The 14,781-nt window shown below is 35.9% G+C and overlaps 1 protein-coding gene across 11 annotated transcripts in view; it reads left to right on the top strand.

Moving 5' to 3' along the window:
• Positions 1-14,781, top strand: part of NSD2 (nuclear receptor binding SET domain protein 2) — a 93,459-nt gene that overhangs the window by 57,065 nt on the left and 21,613 nt on the right. For 8 of the 11 annotated variants that reach the window (XM_015862556.3, XM_015862559.3, XM_015862560.3 and 5 more), the window contains 5 exons: positions 3,107-3,251; positions 4,268-4,345; positions 5,750-5,868; positions 8,853-8,934; positions 9,919-10,043. The exons of 1 other annotated variant lie outside the window; for it this stretch is intronic. In XM_015862556.3, the coding sequence (XP_015718042.2) occupies positions 3,107-3,251; positions 4,268-4,345; positions 5,750-5,868; positions 8,853-8,934; positions 9,919-10,043 (549 nt within the window). The remainder of the gene's footprint in view (positions 1-3,106; positions 3,252-4,267; positions 4,346-5,749; positions 5,869-8,852; positions 8,935-9,918; positions 10,044-14,781) is intronic. 2 more of the 11 variants (XM_085545833.1, XM_015862561.3) reach the window with 1 other exon arrangement.

Below are 14,781 nucleotides of genomic sequence, written 5' to 3'. Positions count from 1 at the left end.
CTGGCATTTTAGATACCTGCTACCTAAGTTTGGTTAACACTTCAAGCTTGTTAAGTTGCTTCTAAAAGGCAGTTTTGTGTCTTCAGTGGAGACTGTATACAAATAATGTTCAGTGTTTTCCCTTCTGTGTGGCTTATCTGTTTCAACTTGCGTAGCTTGCTGTCCATATAAGATTTTTTGGATGGTTGGTTTTTTTTCCTGTTGTAGATACAGTTATTTTTTATGGAATGGTAGTATTAGCTTAAAAAACAGACCACTTTCTAAACCACTTACATTGGTGTCATCTGAAAGAGTAGAGTATGGTTCCTTAATTATTTGCAGAGAGGTACTCGGGAAATAGGAAAACTGGATTTACAAGTGCTTCTCCCATGCTTGGGAGAGTGAATGGGAAGGGAGGACTAAAAACTACTCATGTGGGGCTTCTTAAAAGTAGATGCATTTCTACTGTGTCTTGTTTGGAGTCTTGTATTAGGATTCTTGTATCAGTGTTTTTATTAATTGCTACTTTCTGTATTGATTTTCTGAGAATGGTACAGGAATAGTTGAAGTTTTCAGAAATTAATAGTGGCTCTTTGAGGGTAACGAAGGATGCAGAGCTGTTCAAGTGGGTCCAGGGGAAGATTATTAATGGGCTGGAGCACCTCTCCTATGTAGAAAAGTTGAGGTAGTTGGGCTTGCTTAGATTGGAGAAGAGAAGGAGAGACCTCATTGCGGCCTTCCAGTTCCTAAAGGGAGCTTATGAACATGAGGGTGATAGTGACAGGACAAAGAGAGATGAATTTAAACTGAAAGAGGGGAAATTTAGATTAGATATTAGGATCAAACGTTTTACTCAGAGTGGTGGGGCTCTGGCACAGGCTGCCCAGAGAGATGAGGGTGCCCCATCCCTGGAGGCATTCAAGGCCAGGTTGGATGGTGGTTGTTGGGTCCAGATGGTCTTTAAGGTTCCCTTCAGCCTGAGCCATTCTGTAATTCCATGAACTGCTGGAGAATGTTTGTAGTGATTTAGCAGGAATGCTTCCATGAGAGAAGGAGGCAATTAAACTTGGAGCACTTTCATAGTTATAGTGAGACACTGAAGTATTTTGTGCAGTTACCAAAGGCGTTTCAATGTAGTTTATACTGTTGGTTTTCTTGTGCACTCACTGTGTGAAATACAACCATCATAACTGTTAGAGGAAAGGTGTTTTGACTTGAGATAAAGGTATTTTCAATGAGAGACAAAACCATATCGTTTATGTTAATGACTTGATTTGGGCCTTAAGTCTTTTTTGAGGTAAATTAAGAACTGATTTCATTAGTAAATGAAGCATTAATATCAATAGCAGGGTGTACAATTGAAGCTTTCTGCAAGTGTAAGGAATTGTTGAATATCAAGACAAATAAGAATGGAGGTAGTTTGCTTTACTTGGATGAGCTGGTATGTGCCTGATCTAAGCACCATTTTTTATACACCTGTAGAGATATCGATCCTAGATCCAGGACTTTTCATAATTTTGTTCATGTTTAGAAAAATCTCTTGAAGAAGTGCATGACTTTCACATGTTCTGTTTCAACTGTGTATGGGAGGAATTGAATGTTGTAGTATGAAGGTGCTGGTGTCCAACTTTGCGTGCGTCCACTGATCATTAAGAAACATGGCTTTATTTTGCCTGTCATTTCACTGCTTTCCTATTTGATCGACACATTTTTATTTGTATTTTATTGGAGCTGGAGGTAACACTAAGGCCATTTGTGCATACAAAGGTAGATATTCCTTAGAAAGTTAAGTAATTCTTTGCCCTTGTTGGACAGAGTGAACTATATACGGTCAGCAGCCAGTGGTCAGAATTGATACTACCTAGTTTGCTTTACAGAGTGAGATGTGTAGAAGAGGTATCTCGTAAATCTGTTTGTGTTGTCTCCTCGGTAACTTTTTGGGCACTTCTCAGGTTTAATCAGACTTTGAATAGAGGCCCCCAAAGGTAGTTATATCCTATGAGCGAGGAAATTATATGAGCTAAAAGCAAAAAGAATTCTAGTGAAGTAGGGAGAAAATTACATGTGTTTTCTTACTAGGCCCTAATTAATCTCAGTGGAAGGAAGATGTTACAACCATTCCAACCTCTGGAGAAGCTTTAGTCACGCTTGTACCTTGCTTGACACCAGAATTTATAATGTTAAAATACTCAGTTCTAACTAGTTAGGGTTAATCAGTTCCACAGAACAAGATGTCTTACTGTTGAATGGTGTTACTGTTTGAACACTTGGCTTTATTGGCCTACTTCTCATTTTGCTCCGTGATTTTGGGGTATTGGTTGCATCACTACAGTAATAAATGGTGGCACTGTTGATTAGAACTGGAGAATGCTGGGTAGTGAGCGAGTGACCAAGGGCTGTGTTTCATTTTGGTACAGTGCAGAATCTTAAGAGTTTTCTGATTTCTGTACGTTACCAAATCTGTCTTTCCTTAAGAGAAAGTATGGAAATACTGAAGGGGTTTCTGGCTTTTTTGTTTGTGTTGAATAAACTACCTAGGAAGTGAGTTGATTTCAATGTTGATAGCTATTGCGTATTGCGTTTCTACTAAGAAAAGATGCACAGCTTTTTGAATTCCCAGCATTTGTGTAAATACTGTAAAATGACAAATGTTACCTCTGATGCTAATTTGAGTAGGTCTCTCTGCTAAGATAGGAGATTCCCTATGAATAGTGAGTTCTGCAATAAATTGCTGGATGTCTTTATAGGCGAGCACATACTCCAATATCATTTGCCTGTTTTCTGTGGGATAGACTTTAACTTCATCCAGTAATAATCGAACGTTTTTGAATCATCATGCCACAGGATTTACATGTAGTCAATTTTCTGTATATTAAAAGGCAAATGGTTCCAAAATGGTTCTTAATGCTTCTGAATCTGCTAAACGATTCTCTTTTTAGAGAAAGAAATGGTTATTAAAAAATAAAACAACAAAACTGGGTACAAAATGCTCAAATGTAGTTCCATGTGTAGGAGAAGCATTAGATAACTTGTTTGTATCCAGTTTTCTGAAGCTATGGAAGAACAGATTCCGTCCTTTTCGGTGGTCTTCTTTTTTTTTAATGAAACCCTATTTCTGCATGTATAGGTGGTTGCTGAACATCCCGATGCTTCAAGTGAGGAGATTGAAGAGTTGCTTGAATCGCAGTGGAACATGCTTAGTGAAAAACAGAAAGCTCGCTATAACACAAAGTTTGCCATAGTGACCTCTCCCAAATCTGAAGAAGACTCTGGTAAACGTAAAACTGTGCTAGTGTACTCTAACTAAATTTGATAAGCATAGTGGTGTTAAACTAAGCACATATTTGAGACCTGTAGGGAAAACAGCTTTCACTGTTTTCCAGTTTTAATTCTTGGTGTTTGTGCCAATAGCAAAGGAATGCCAATGGTTACAATAAAAGCAACCCATGAAGTCTACATTTCTTGCTCATTGTTCTGAAAAGTTGTTATATGTAAACCTTCTACTGTTTAGAGACTGATGATTTCTCATTCTTCTTTTGCCCATAAGCAGCTGCCGTTGCATCCACTGCCTGTTATAGGTGGATGCTGGAAAGGGAAAATGAAGTGTTAATACCAGTAAAATTAGAGTTGCCTTTTTTAAAAATAGGGTAGATAGTAAATGGCTTCAGAAGGGTGATCAGTGCTACACCTGTTCTTAGTATGAATACTTACAGTGTATCACCTCATCATCATCAGCTCAGGAAGAAGTATTCTGATCTTTATTCTTTGTCCTTCATCCACTTGGCATTTTATTGTACTATGCAAAATTTGTAGGACATTGTACAGGACTTCAAATATGTTTTTTTTCTTTCTCCTTTTTCTTGTCACTGTTGTCCAGCATTTGCATCTGATGATCAGTCTCAATTATTTTGCAAAGCACTTGAGGGTTGTGGAGTCATGTATTTGAGAAAGGAGGGAGGTAGTTTGGCACTTACATGGATTTTAGCAATTTTTTAGTAGTTACCACGTTTCAAATTTAAATAGATTTTCAGCACTATAAGAAGACAATGTGGAAGTATTAGAAACGAACAGGTGCTGCTTTGGGCAATGACAAGAATGAGAGTGAGTGTTTGAAAGTTTGTGAGACTTGGAAAAACTTGTATAAAAATGGCAGTCAGTTTTGTTAACTATCTGTGTGTGTGTGAAATAACATAATTTTGTGGAAAATTGAAAAGTTTTTAACTTTAAAATTTAAGTGTCAAATATTTGGATATCAGTTTAAAAAAAACCACATTCTGTATCTCTCAAGGTTCATCATTGAAGAATATTGGAGAGGCCAAACGTAAAGTGTTTCAAGACTCACCTAAAAGGAGATCAAGATCCAGAAGTAATTGAAATTTGTGTTGTGTGCAAATAGTTCATTATAAGTAGCTATTGAGTGTATTTTTTTATGTAATCGCCCACGTATCATCATCTCTTTATTTTATCTCAGATGTTGTCTTCCTTGACGATAGAATTTTAATGGATCCAAAATTAAATATCTAAACGCTGTAGTGCTGAATTTTGTTCACCTTCCTCAGTGTCATATTGCAAGAAATGTAATTGAAATTGTACCTGTACCAGGTGTTTCTAGTACATATATTGTGTACATTTATAGTTATCTACAGATGAAAACATGTCGATTGAATCGTTTCCCTACCCAAATCCTCTTATCTTAAACTTGGAATGGTGGGATTTGTTTTACTGGCTTTTTGTAAGTAGCAGGTTCTCCTGGAGCCACTTCAGTCTGCTTTATGAAATCAGAGTCCTAGTTTTTTTAGATAGGAACATTAATTTGAAAATTATTCATATTTTCAAGTTACTATATTTTTAATATTTACAACTATTTGTTCCCACTGGAATGAAATACTTGTAGCTGTAGGGCAATTTTCAGTTTACGTATTTGTGCCCCTGGAGCTTGCAGTCTTTGAAATAATACTCTGTAGCTTCATAAACTAGAGAGTACTGGAGAGTGTAATGATTGTCATTTCATCCGGATGAGCCAGTGTATTTCTTAAACCTTCATCTATCTTTTTGTGATAGAGCAAGTGTACACAATTGCTGAACCTAGGGAAAGAATATATAGGTTAGTCAGTGACCTTTTGTTATTTAGCTAGCTGCTTTTGAACTTCATAGTGAATATAGATGTGTGAATAAGTCCGTTTTTGGTTTAAAATGACCAAAGTGAATCCGTTCCTAAGAATTTTGGTTCACAAAGGAAGGGGATCATATGGTCTCCTGTAAAACGTAAGTAAGCTTATTGGAAAGAATCTAGAATTGCTATGCCAGAGAGAGAGAGAGAATTAATCTGTACAGTTGGTGATAGCTTGTTTTTTTCCAGAAGCCCCTTAAGCTTCCAGGGCCTTCACCACTATCAACTGGAGAGATGTAAAAATTAGATTCATGATGAGACGTTGTTAGAAAGTGGCAGAAGAGTTAAAACCACTTGCAGTCTGACAATATGAGACAAACGTTGGGCAGCAATACTCAGATCTAGTGCTTATGTAGGCAGACTTGCCTTTCTAAGATGACAATTAAGCAGTTGATTTGGATGTGTTTATAGCTTGCCTTCAGCAACAGAAACCAGACCTTAGGCATTAAGAGATCATCAAACTGTGTTAATGTTTAACCATGTTTAGAAATAATGACTGAAAGAAAAGTAACTTAAATAATAACTAGATCAGTTCAAAATAATTTGAAAGTGGGTTTTAGATTATTTTTCATGTAAGTTTCCCCCATCCCCCATCCCAAGGTAACTTACATGGAAATAAAAGAAACCAAAAAAAGAGGACAAAGGAACCTACAGAAGATTTTGAAGTTCAGGAGGCACCTAGGAAAAGACTCAGGATGGATAAACAGAATAATCGGAAGGTAATTATGTTGTTGGTTTGTTTGGGTGGATTTATAGCAGCACCAATCACATTGCTGTAGTTAAGTTTGTCAGCATTTCCATTTTCAGGACTAAAAAAGTAATGTCTTTGTATCAAATTAAACTGTTGTAAATATTCAGAGAAACGTGAGCTTACTGCCATGGGTTTTCTTCTTTGGTTTCAAGCAAGGAGATGTGAAGTTGCTTTTGCTACTTAGACTGTGGTGAAAATGTGTGCTGAGAAAATCTGTTTCCCAAAGGAATATGCAGAGACATGACATCTCAGTATTGCCAAGCCTTATAGTACTTTTCCTTTCCCCGCGAATCAGATTTCAGGCCTGCATACAAGAATGTGTACAAGAATCTTTAATGTGTTAGTGATACTTCTTTTAGACAAAAGTTGGGGAAGAGAGAAATGCAAGTTAAGCAGAATAGGAAAACTTATTTTCAAGAACTGGATAGAATCCTACAGTACATTTTAGTGACATCTTGTCTAATTGCATAAGGTAGGCAACAGTGATAAAAACAGCATCTTTATCAGGCAGATTACAGGCTACTTTTCAGTTTAACTTGCTTGTGACAATTTTCCTTACATAGGTCACTAAAATTATGTATGTAAGTGTCAGCCCAAATCCTGTAGATGCTCCAGGACAGGTTTATTTAGCTGTGATTTCAGACCAGTGAATTTCTTGGGTTTTACTTCTGTGAAGAGTTTAGCTCATAGATGTTTTCAGATGTGTTACTAGAGTACCATACTGTGGTGTGGGTATTGCAGACCTTGCCAGAGGACTTCAGTGTCACAGTGGTTAAATGAAGCAAACTAATATATGGAAAGATGATAGATTTATTTTTGAATGAATTCTGGAGGTCACATTTAGAGATGTCAGTCTCGTAGGCTTGTTATTTCATCCAGACAACTGATTAAAGCTCATTGTAGACAGTAAGTAGAATTTCAGATAACCAGACTTAAGTAACTTATTAGTAAGGAACAAAGATAGTTCTTAGAGAAGTTTTGTTACCTTTACAGAAGAGGGACAAAAGTGTTTTTACACTTTCTGCTCTGAGAGTCCAGTGATCAAGTATCCATTTTATATTCCAAGAGATTTTTAGAAACTTCACATATTTGTCTCATTGATTTGAATTACTATAATGCACTGGATACAGGGAAATAATTAAGTTTATTTATTGAAATTAACCCTTGTTACAACGTCCCTGTTTTGAATGAAATAAAAGTTTCTTCTTTATAGTGTGATCAGTTTTAGTTTGCAACAACTGGCCTAGACCATCTCAAGTAGAATGAAGGGTGTTTACAGGGTAACATACAAAGAGGAAGTCCTGATATCTTTGATACCATGATGCAGGTGCGCCTATTAACAGGAAGTAAATAAAATAATTGAGATAAATGATAAGCACCACGAATAATACCGGCTTAGGTAACATGCTACATCCATTTGGAAAGTGGTGTCCTTTGTTTAATTAATCAGAATTAGTTGCAGGGAGTCTGGTGTGCAATTTGGAAACTTTAAATGCATAAGGCTTTAATTTCTGTGCTTCTGCCCTCAGAAGGATCAGTTATTGTAGAATGGCTGCTTTCTGCTTTTATCTATTTTTTTCACTGGATAATCTTTTAGTCATCTTCCTGCCTCCACCAGCCCAGGGTCCTGGCTGTATGTGCTGCTGCTTAGTAGAAAATATAGTGAATGGCAGCAACAGTGTCTACACAGTGACTCAAAAAACCAAACGCTAGCTGTACACTACATCCCTCTATTCCCAGATTGCGTGTAGACTTATGGTACAATGTTTTGGGATAGGTGAAGGTGTAATGATCTTTCATGAGCTCTTGCTGTACATTACCCTTTTCTTTCTGTCCCCAAATACTCTTACTTAGAGAATCTGAGTGTTGTATCACAAGTGACTAAATTATATGAAAGTTTTGAAAAAGAATTTTCATTCATTGATGCTTTCATGATGTATGTAAAATGCACTTTAATGGAGGGGATTCTGTAAATCCTGCTTTAAAATGCGTGAATTAGCCTGTACATATTTATTCACTGTACACAGCAGCATCAGTGGCAGGATGCCTTAGTCTATTTACTACAAGTGTAGTGCAGCACCGTTGTAATACAGTCTCACCTTCTCAGTACCTTCTCACCTGGACGTCTTTTATAAAGCAGTCAGATAAAGAATATATGAAAAAGTACCTAAAATTTGTTCTGTGGAGTTTTTTTCTTATTGCTCATTTGAGCATTTTTATAGTGTTGAGCATTCTTGGCTACAGTTTTATGGTCTATTTGAATGATTTTGTAAGATACAAAGAAAACAACAGTGATATCCTGTAAGGAACAGTGTCTGATTTTGACACAGCTTTGACAACAATTTCCCCAGTTTTTGGCCTAAACTTTTAATGATAAATTCTCAACCTGGAGCAATTTTATTCATTCTAAATGCTCCCTTGATAAGAGTGTTTATATTTTGGAAATGCTGGAACAATCTTAACCATAGTAATTTTTAAAATGGCTCTGCTGCAAGTTGTGGAGTTGAAAGCAAGCCATTGAGACTTAAATTCTGCATTTATTCTCAAATTTACATGGTACTTCTGCAGTTTATCCTTAATAATTAAAGGTTTTAATTTGATCAGTTCAGACCAAGATAGTAAGGGTAATTTACATGTCTTGTTTTCATATAGAACTCCCCTTTCTGAAATGCTGAGTTTGGGATGGATAAGTGGGATGCTGGAATATCGTGTTCTTTAATTTTACTCATTTGTTTATGGGTTTGTACCCTGTTTTTGTACAGGAGCTTTAAAAAAAATTACTTAAAATGGGGCTAGCTTAACGACATTACCATTCAGGTATTTGTAAAGGCACTTTAATAACATAAATCCAGAAGTAATTGCTAGTTCTGTCCAACCACTCATAAATTAGGAGTTTTTTTATTTTTTCTTTTTTTTTTTTTTCCTTTTTTTTTCTGTTTTTTTTTGTGACAGAGGGAGACAAGCAATGACAAAACAGCCAAAACAAACTCTACTAAGGTCACAGAAACCTCCTCTTCACAAAAGAACCAGTCAGGTAATGTGGTCAGAAGAAGTTTTAATGTAACTTTTTCAATTAAATAATATAAAAATAAACAGGTTGTCTGAGGCAGTCAGCTAAATTTGCTGATGCAATAACAAGATACAGCCACTGTGCCACAAATTGGGGTGGGGGGTCTGTGCCCTTTTCCTTCACTACCACCATTTTGCAGCATTATACTTGCTTGAAATTGTGTATTGCTGATTTAGAGCAGCAGTTCACAGGATCACCATTTGATGGCACCAAATTAAAGCTATTTCCCTGTGATCTTGGAGAGCAGTGATACAAATCCTACTGCTCTAATTTGTTCTTCCTTTGCCCAATAAAACAAGATCAGTGACCATCTCTGCAATCAGTTACTATGTAATTTTAGACCTTTTAAATGATGCTTTATGGGAAGCAGTGTGGCGCATGAGAGGGAATTCTAAATCACCTTGTACCAAAAACCAAAAATCAGATGTTCAAGTTTAAGATAACATCTGTAAGAGCATGTCTCTATAGATATTATAATGAAATCCCAAAGATGAATAAGCTTCCAAAACTTATGCGCAACATAGAGGTGGTGATACGTCTGGTACCTTGTCCCTGTATATAAGCTTTCTCTTAATGAACGATTAGTGGTACACAGATTGTGATGAGATAACAGACCTTCTAGTGCTTACTTGTGGACGTGCCTGTTACCTCTGCTTTGAAGAGGTCATAAGTCACAAGATGTTTTGCTTTTAATAGGCATAAGTGCTTGGGGAAAACATTTTCTAGCCATCTGTAGTATATATTTGCTTAATACAAACCTCTTTGTTTTTAAAATCAAGCAAGAACATGTGGTTTCAGAAACTACTTGTTCTCTCAGCCTTACATACTTGCCCAGAAGACCTACGTAAATCATTCCTTCTTTTATTGGAAGGAATATTTCAAATGGCTTCAGGGAGATAACGTTTTAAAGTTCCAAACTTCACTTTGTAAACCAAAATTATTTTACAGCAACGAAAAATCTGTCTGATGCATGTAAACCTCTGAAGAAGCGAAATCGAGCTTCAGCAGCAGAATCTTCAACTCTTGCTTTTAGCAAAAGTTCATCTCCTTCAGCTTCCTTAACTGAGAATGAGGTAAAAAAAAAATGGTGTTTGCACACAGCCATTTAATTACAGAAATTTTCAGGTGTGAATCTCTTTGTTTAAAAGCAAAAAAAAACAAACAAAGGCGAATTCTCTAACGTTGGTGCTCTAGACAAGTTACAGTTCTGGCCTCTGTGAAACCTGTTAACGTGTGCATTGCAAATTCATTTATTGTAACAAGAACGTCTGATTTGGGGACGTCAAAATATTATTGTGGTTTTTAATGTATTTACCAACAAAGTTTTAGAATTGTAACCTTCTGTTAGAGGCAAAGTAAAATGCCAGTGTGTTCTGTATTTTCTTCTACAGACTTTATGTAAGCGTACTACATTAGTTACATTATGTAACTCAATATTGTCATGTTGCCATAGCTTTTATATTGAAGCAAGTTTCCTAATCCTCCAATCTAGAACTGGACAGTTTTCTGAGCAGAGCCCCTTTAAGTTCAGATTAGTTTTCAGGCTGTTTAAGTGCTATTTCTCTGTGATGCAAATAGCTTCATCATCAGTAGAGTTAAGCAGGCAGTGAAGAATGTATCTTTTTGATACTTACTAATCATAGTCTTAGTTCTGCATATTTGGAATTGCAATTCTTTTCAACTGACATACAATAAATGAAACGTATGCACCAGAAGTGTTACTCATACAATCCATTAAACCGTTCCCCGAGTTATCTACACTATTAAAACAAATCAGCCAAAGAGTAGCAGCATGAGGGTCAAGTTTGCATGCTGTGTTGCAGGTGGATTCAGAAATGTAGTTGATAGGATTTATTAAAATATCATGGACAAACACATTCAAGAAGTTTGTATTACAGAAGTTGTAGAGAAAATACTTGCCTGCTACTGAGGGAGTAGGGCTTCCAAATATCCTAGAGACTCTTTAGTCTCCCCAAACAAAAAGCATGAGGCGCTTAGACATTATAATGAATGCAGTTAAAATATTTAGACTATGTTCATAAATGGTTTACCTTTGGGGGGTGGGGAAGGTTGCATGTTAATGGCTGTTTATCTAACTGTAACTTGAAAAGACCTTTTATAAAAAAAAAAAAAACAAATCCAAAAAGCTTCACATTCTCCCTCCTGTACCCCAATAAAATAAACTAATGAAGTCCCACCAGAAAAAAAATGTCCAGGGCAGTGGTCAAGAAAAGTAATACTTCTCATTTTGTTCTTGAAATTGAGAAACTCCCAGTTATTGTCATAACACTTTCTTCTGTTTTGACTTTACTGTCGGGACTTGCAATCTAAGCTGTTTGTATTTGGGACCAGCTATTAAGCCAGACCCATTTAAGGATCATACTATATTTTTCATTCCAAATATGCATCTCTAAATTTTATAATCTCTAGAGAAAGATCTTTCTATTTCTGTTTATAGAATTATTAAAAAGAAAATAGAAAAAAGAATGAAGCATACAGAAATCTTTCTCTATAAAAGTCTCATTTTTGTAGGATTTTGGGTTGTGTCTTAACAGTTCAGGTGTAAAAACTGAAATGATTATTTAGGTTGAGATGAAAAACTTAAAACTTTGCTCTTAATTTACTCAGCTACAGCTGAACAGCAAAAAGTGTGAGAAAAATTAGCGTCATACAGTGCTCATAAGACAGATACACGGATCAGAAAGTGAATTCACATATTCCTAGTATTTCAAAACAATTGAATCATAGAATCATAGAATGGCCTGGGTTGAAAAGGACATCAAAGATCATCTATTTTCAACCTGCCTGCAGTCAACATCACAGAAATGTACTATTAAAAAAACAAGCAGAGACTTGAGGGAAACTGGGTAGGTTGAGGAGTAGATAACAGTGGGCTGGATCCTTAAATGGTTTAAAGCTGCACTGACGTGAAGTTTTACCAGCTAAGGGTTGGACCCAATTTGTTTCCTATGACGATAGATATATTTTGCCTTTAAATAAATATTAAAAAAATAAATAAGTGACAGGCATGTGTTTCTGAACTTACTATCTTCTACAAAACAAGGAGAGATATAAACCTTGGATGTTGTGGGTGGCTTTAAGAACCTTTTCCCTGTTTATATTGTCATTTAGCACTCGTCTACACAGCTCAATACATGTATGTCCTTAGTGTGGTCATCCAAAGAGAAACCTTCTTCAGGAAGACAAGGGAAAGAGTTTTAAAAAATAAACACAGTCATGCAGTGCTGAAAGCCTTGCTCCGCTAATTGAATAGGATGTAATTCTTTTCAACATTAAATACATTTGCTGACAAGCTTTTATATTTGTGTTCACTATTACACTTCTAAGTGTTGACTTAAATGATCTTCTAACAAAGATGACAAAAAAATACTGCATATTCCACAAGCACATACACCTTCACAAGCAATATTAAGTGGATTCTGGCTATTTGGGGTTTTATTTTTTTCTTCTTTATTTTTCCCTGCACTACCTGTGGACAGTTTGTTCTAGAAGGGAACCTACATATAAATGTTATTTGTTAAGGTCTGCTAGTTGCAAACCTCTTTAAATGTCACTTATTGCAACTAAAGTTTAGTAGAAGTGTGTTCAGTAAAGAGGGGTGTGCACAGTTGTATTTTTTCTTCTCTGAAAGATCATCTTATTTTGACTATTTACAAAGATTTTGGATGGTTTTTATTGTTATTTGGGGCATTTTTTTAATGGGAATACTTGAAATAACACAAAACGAATGGAAGCCCAAATTATTAATCCATAAGACATTTTAGGTGTCTAATTTAGAAGTGAGAGAGAGCCATGGAGTGGGCTTCTTCCTTATAAAGAAGACTTAACATACCACAGGGTAAAAGGTAGGCCTTTGCTCCTTTGAGAAAATTAGGGTTTTGGTTATTTTACCATGATGGACAGGACCAGTAGGGATTTTCTCTAAGTCACTGGGCAAGAAAATAGCATTGCCTTTATTTTTATTTGATATTTATACATGAATGAGTAAATGTCATACCTGCATTTAATCTTGGGGGAAGAAAAATACTTAATTTTACTTCTAGGCACTTGGCATCAACAGTAATTTCCTTGAAATCTATTTTGTAACGAGCAGCTTTGGGGCATAGTGTGAGAACATTAATCAACACTTCCAGGTCTACAAAAGTTCAGAGTAGTGCTTTACTGCTGCTATAAGATTTGATGTTACCATCCAGAACCTCGTATTTTTGAGAAGAGATGCAAGTGCTGTCTTTTACCTTTTCCTTCTACCCTTCAATAATGTAGTAGGTGCCAGTAGAGTGTAACCAGTATTTTTTAATAAATAAAAAAGGCTTTGCATTACCATTGTTGTTGGATTATTAGTACATTTTGTGTGCTTGCACAAGACATACCTGTTCTAGCTTTTCAATCAATTTTTGTCACTATTGGCTGGCTTCATTAAATTGAATGGGTTTGTTCACAGTAGATAAATGTCATAGTACCCTGTAGGGTCTAGGAGCTACCTCTGAACTTGGTCAGAGAATCATAATACCTTTAAAGAGGACAAAATAAAGAACATGTAATACTCTAAATTCTTAGCTAGTTTGTCATTCATCATACCCTTATGAAGTAGGAGCTGACCAGCAGATGGCAGTTGAAAGAAGCCTGTGAAAGATCTTGAAAGTGATGTTTTTAATGCAAGTTCTGTATCTTCCCTAGAGTGAATTCTTTGTATAATATCCAGTGTCAAAACATGCTCAGCTGGTGCTTGTAGCTCCAACTTCTTGTATTTCCAATGCCTAATAATGTAAGACAGTAGCCTTCAGTTTTGCTTTTTTTGTGCTTATTAAACAGTACTTTTTTTTTAATTACTAATTTGAGGCAGATTTCTTTTATCTGCGTTTTTTGGTTTTTGTTTAATGGGTATTAGTATCTATACAGAATGGAAAGAATACATACAGAACTTAAAAGGTAAGCTGTTTGAACCAGAAGGCAGTCATGAGACATGTACAACTTGCAACTAAGTACGCCAGCTCCATTTATCAACCCTGGAGTCTAGTTGTCCTACGTTATACAACTAAAATACTCTAGGCATGCTTACTAAAGGTGAAAATAACTGCCTTTGTGATCCTAAGAACAGAAAGGAAGAAGGAAATTCGCATTATTTTAAAGAAGCTACTGTCCTGAAGAAAAGATAGTTGAAGATATCCTAGCAGGTTGTTTTAAAAACGTGTATCGATGTGTTTCTGGCATTTTATTCCTAGCTTCCTTCAGTGATAATTTTTTTGTCAAAATAAGGCTTAAGAATAACATAAGGTTTAGTTTCTCTTTACATCCTTTGTGACCCAGCAGACAGTTGTTTCCTGTTTGTTTCTGTATGCCTATAGATTTCTCTTCCCTGTTTCAAAGCACCAATAAGCAGTCAGGGGTATTGTTTTGTGGAACACTGCAAGTAATTGGACTTCTTTCATGCTAAACCTCTGCCAAAGCCTCTAACAGTTGTAATGACTTGCGTTGCCTACCAGGCCATACTGCTTTGTTACGATGCTTTCACTTTCATGTGGAAAAAAAAAAGAAGTTCTAGGTTTGAATCTTGTTTTTTGGCAGCACATTTTGTGTAGAAAATCAAGTTTCTTATGTAATTACTCTCAGCTTGTGTATTATTTAGGCTTCAGAGTGCAGAGAATCTGTTTACTGAATGTTTATCTCATGTAGGTTTTTATTCCACATCTCGTACCAAAGTATCATGGGTGTCTATAGGCAATTTTATAATGTTTTAAAATGTTCTCAAAATTCTAATTAACTTTCCAGGCAAATTCAGAAATGCATAAT

This window comes from Coturnix japonica, chromosome 4 (genome assembly GCF_054131305.1).
Source record: "Coturnix japonica strain WE chromosome 4, WE-NBRP24, whole genome shotgun sequence".
Taxonomy (NCBI): Eukaryota; Metazoa; Chordata; class Aves; order Galliformes; family Phasianidae; genus Coturnix; species Coturnix japonica.
This window is presented reverse-complemented; position numbering and strand designations above follow the sequence as displayed.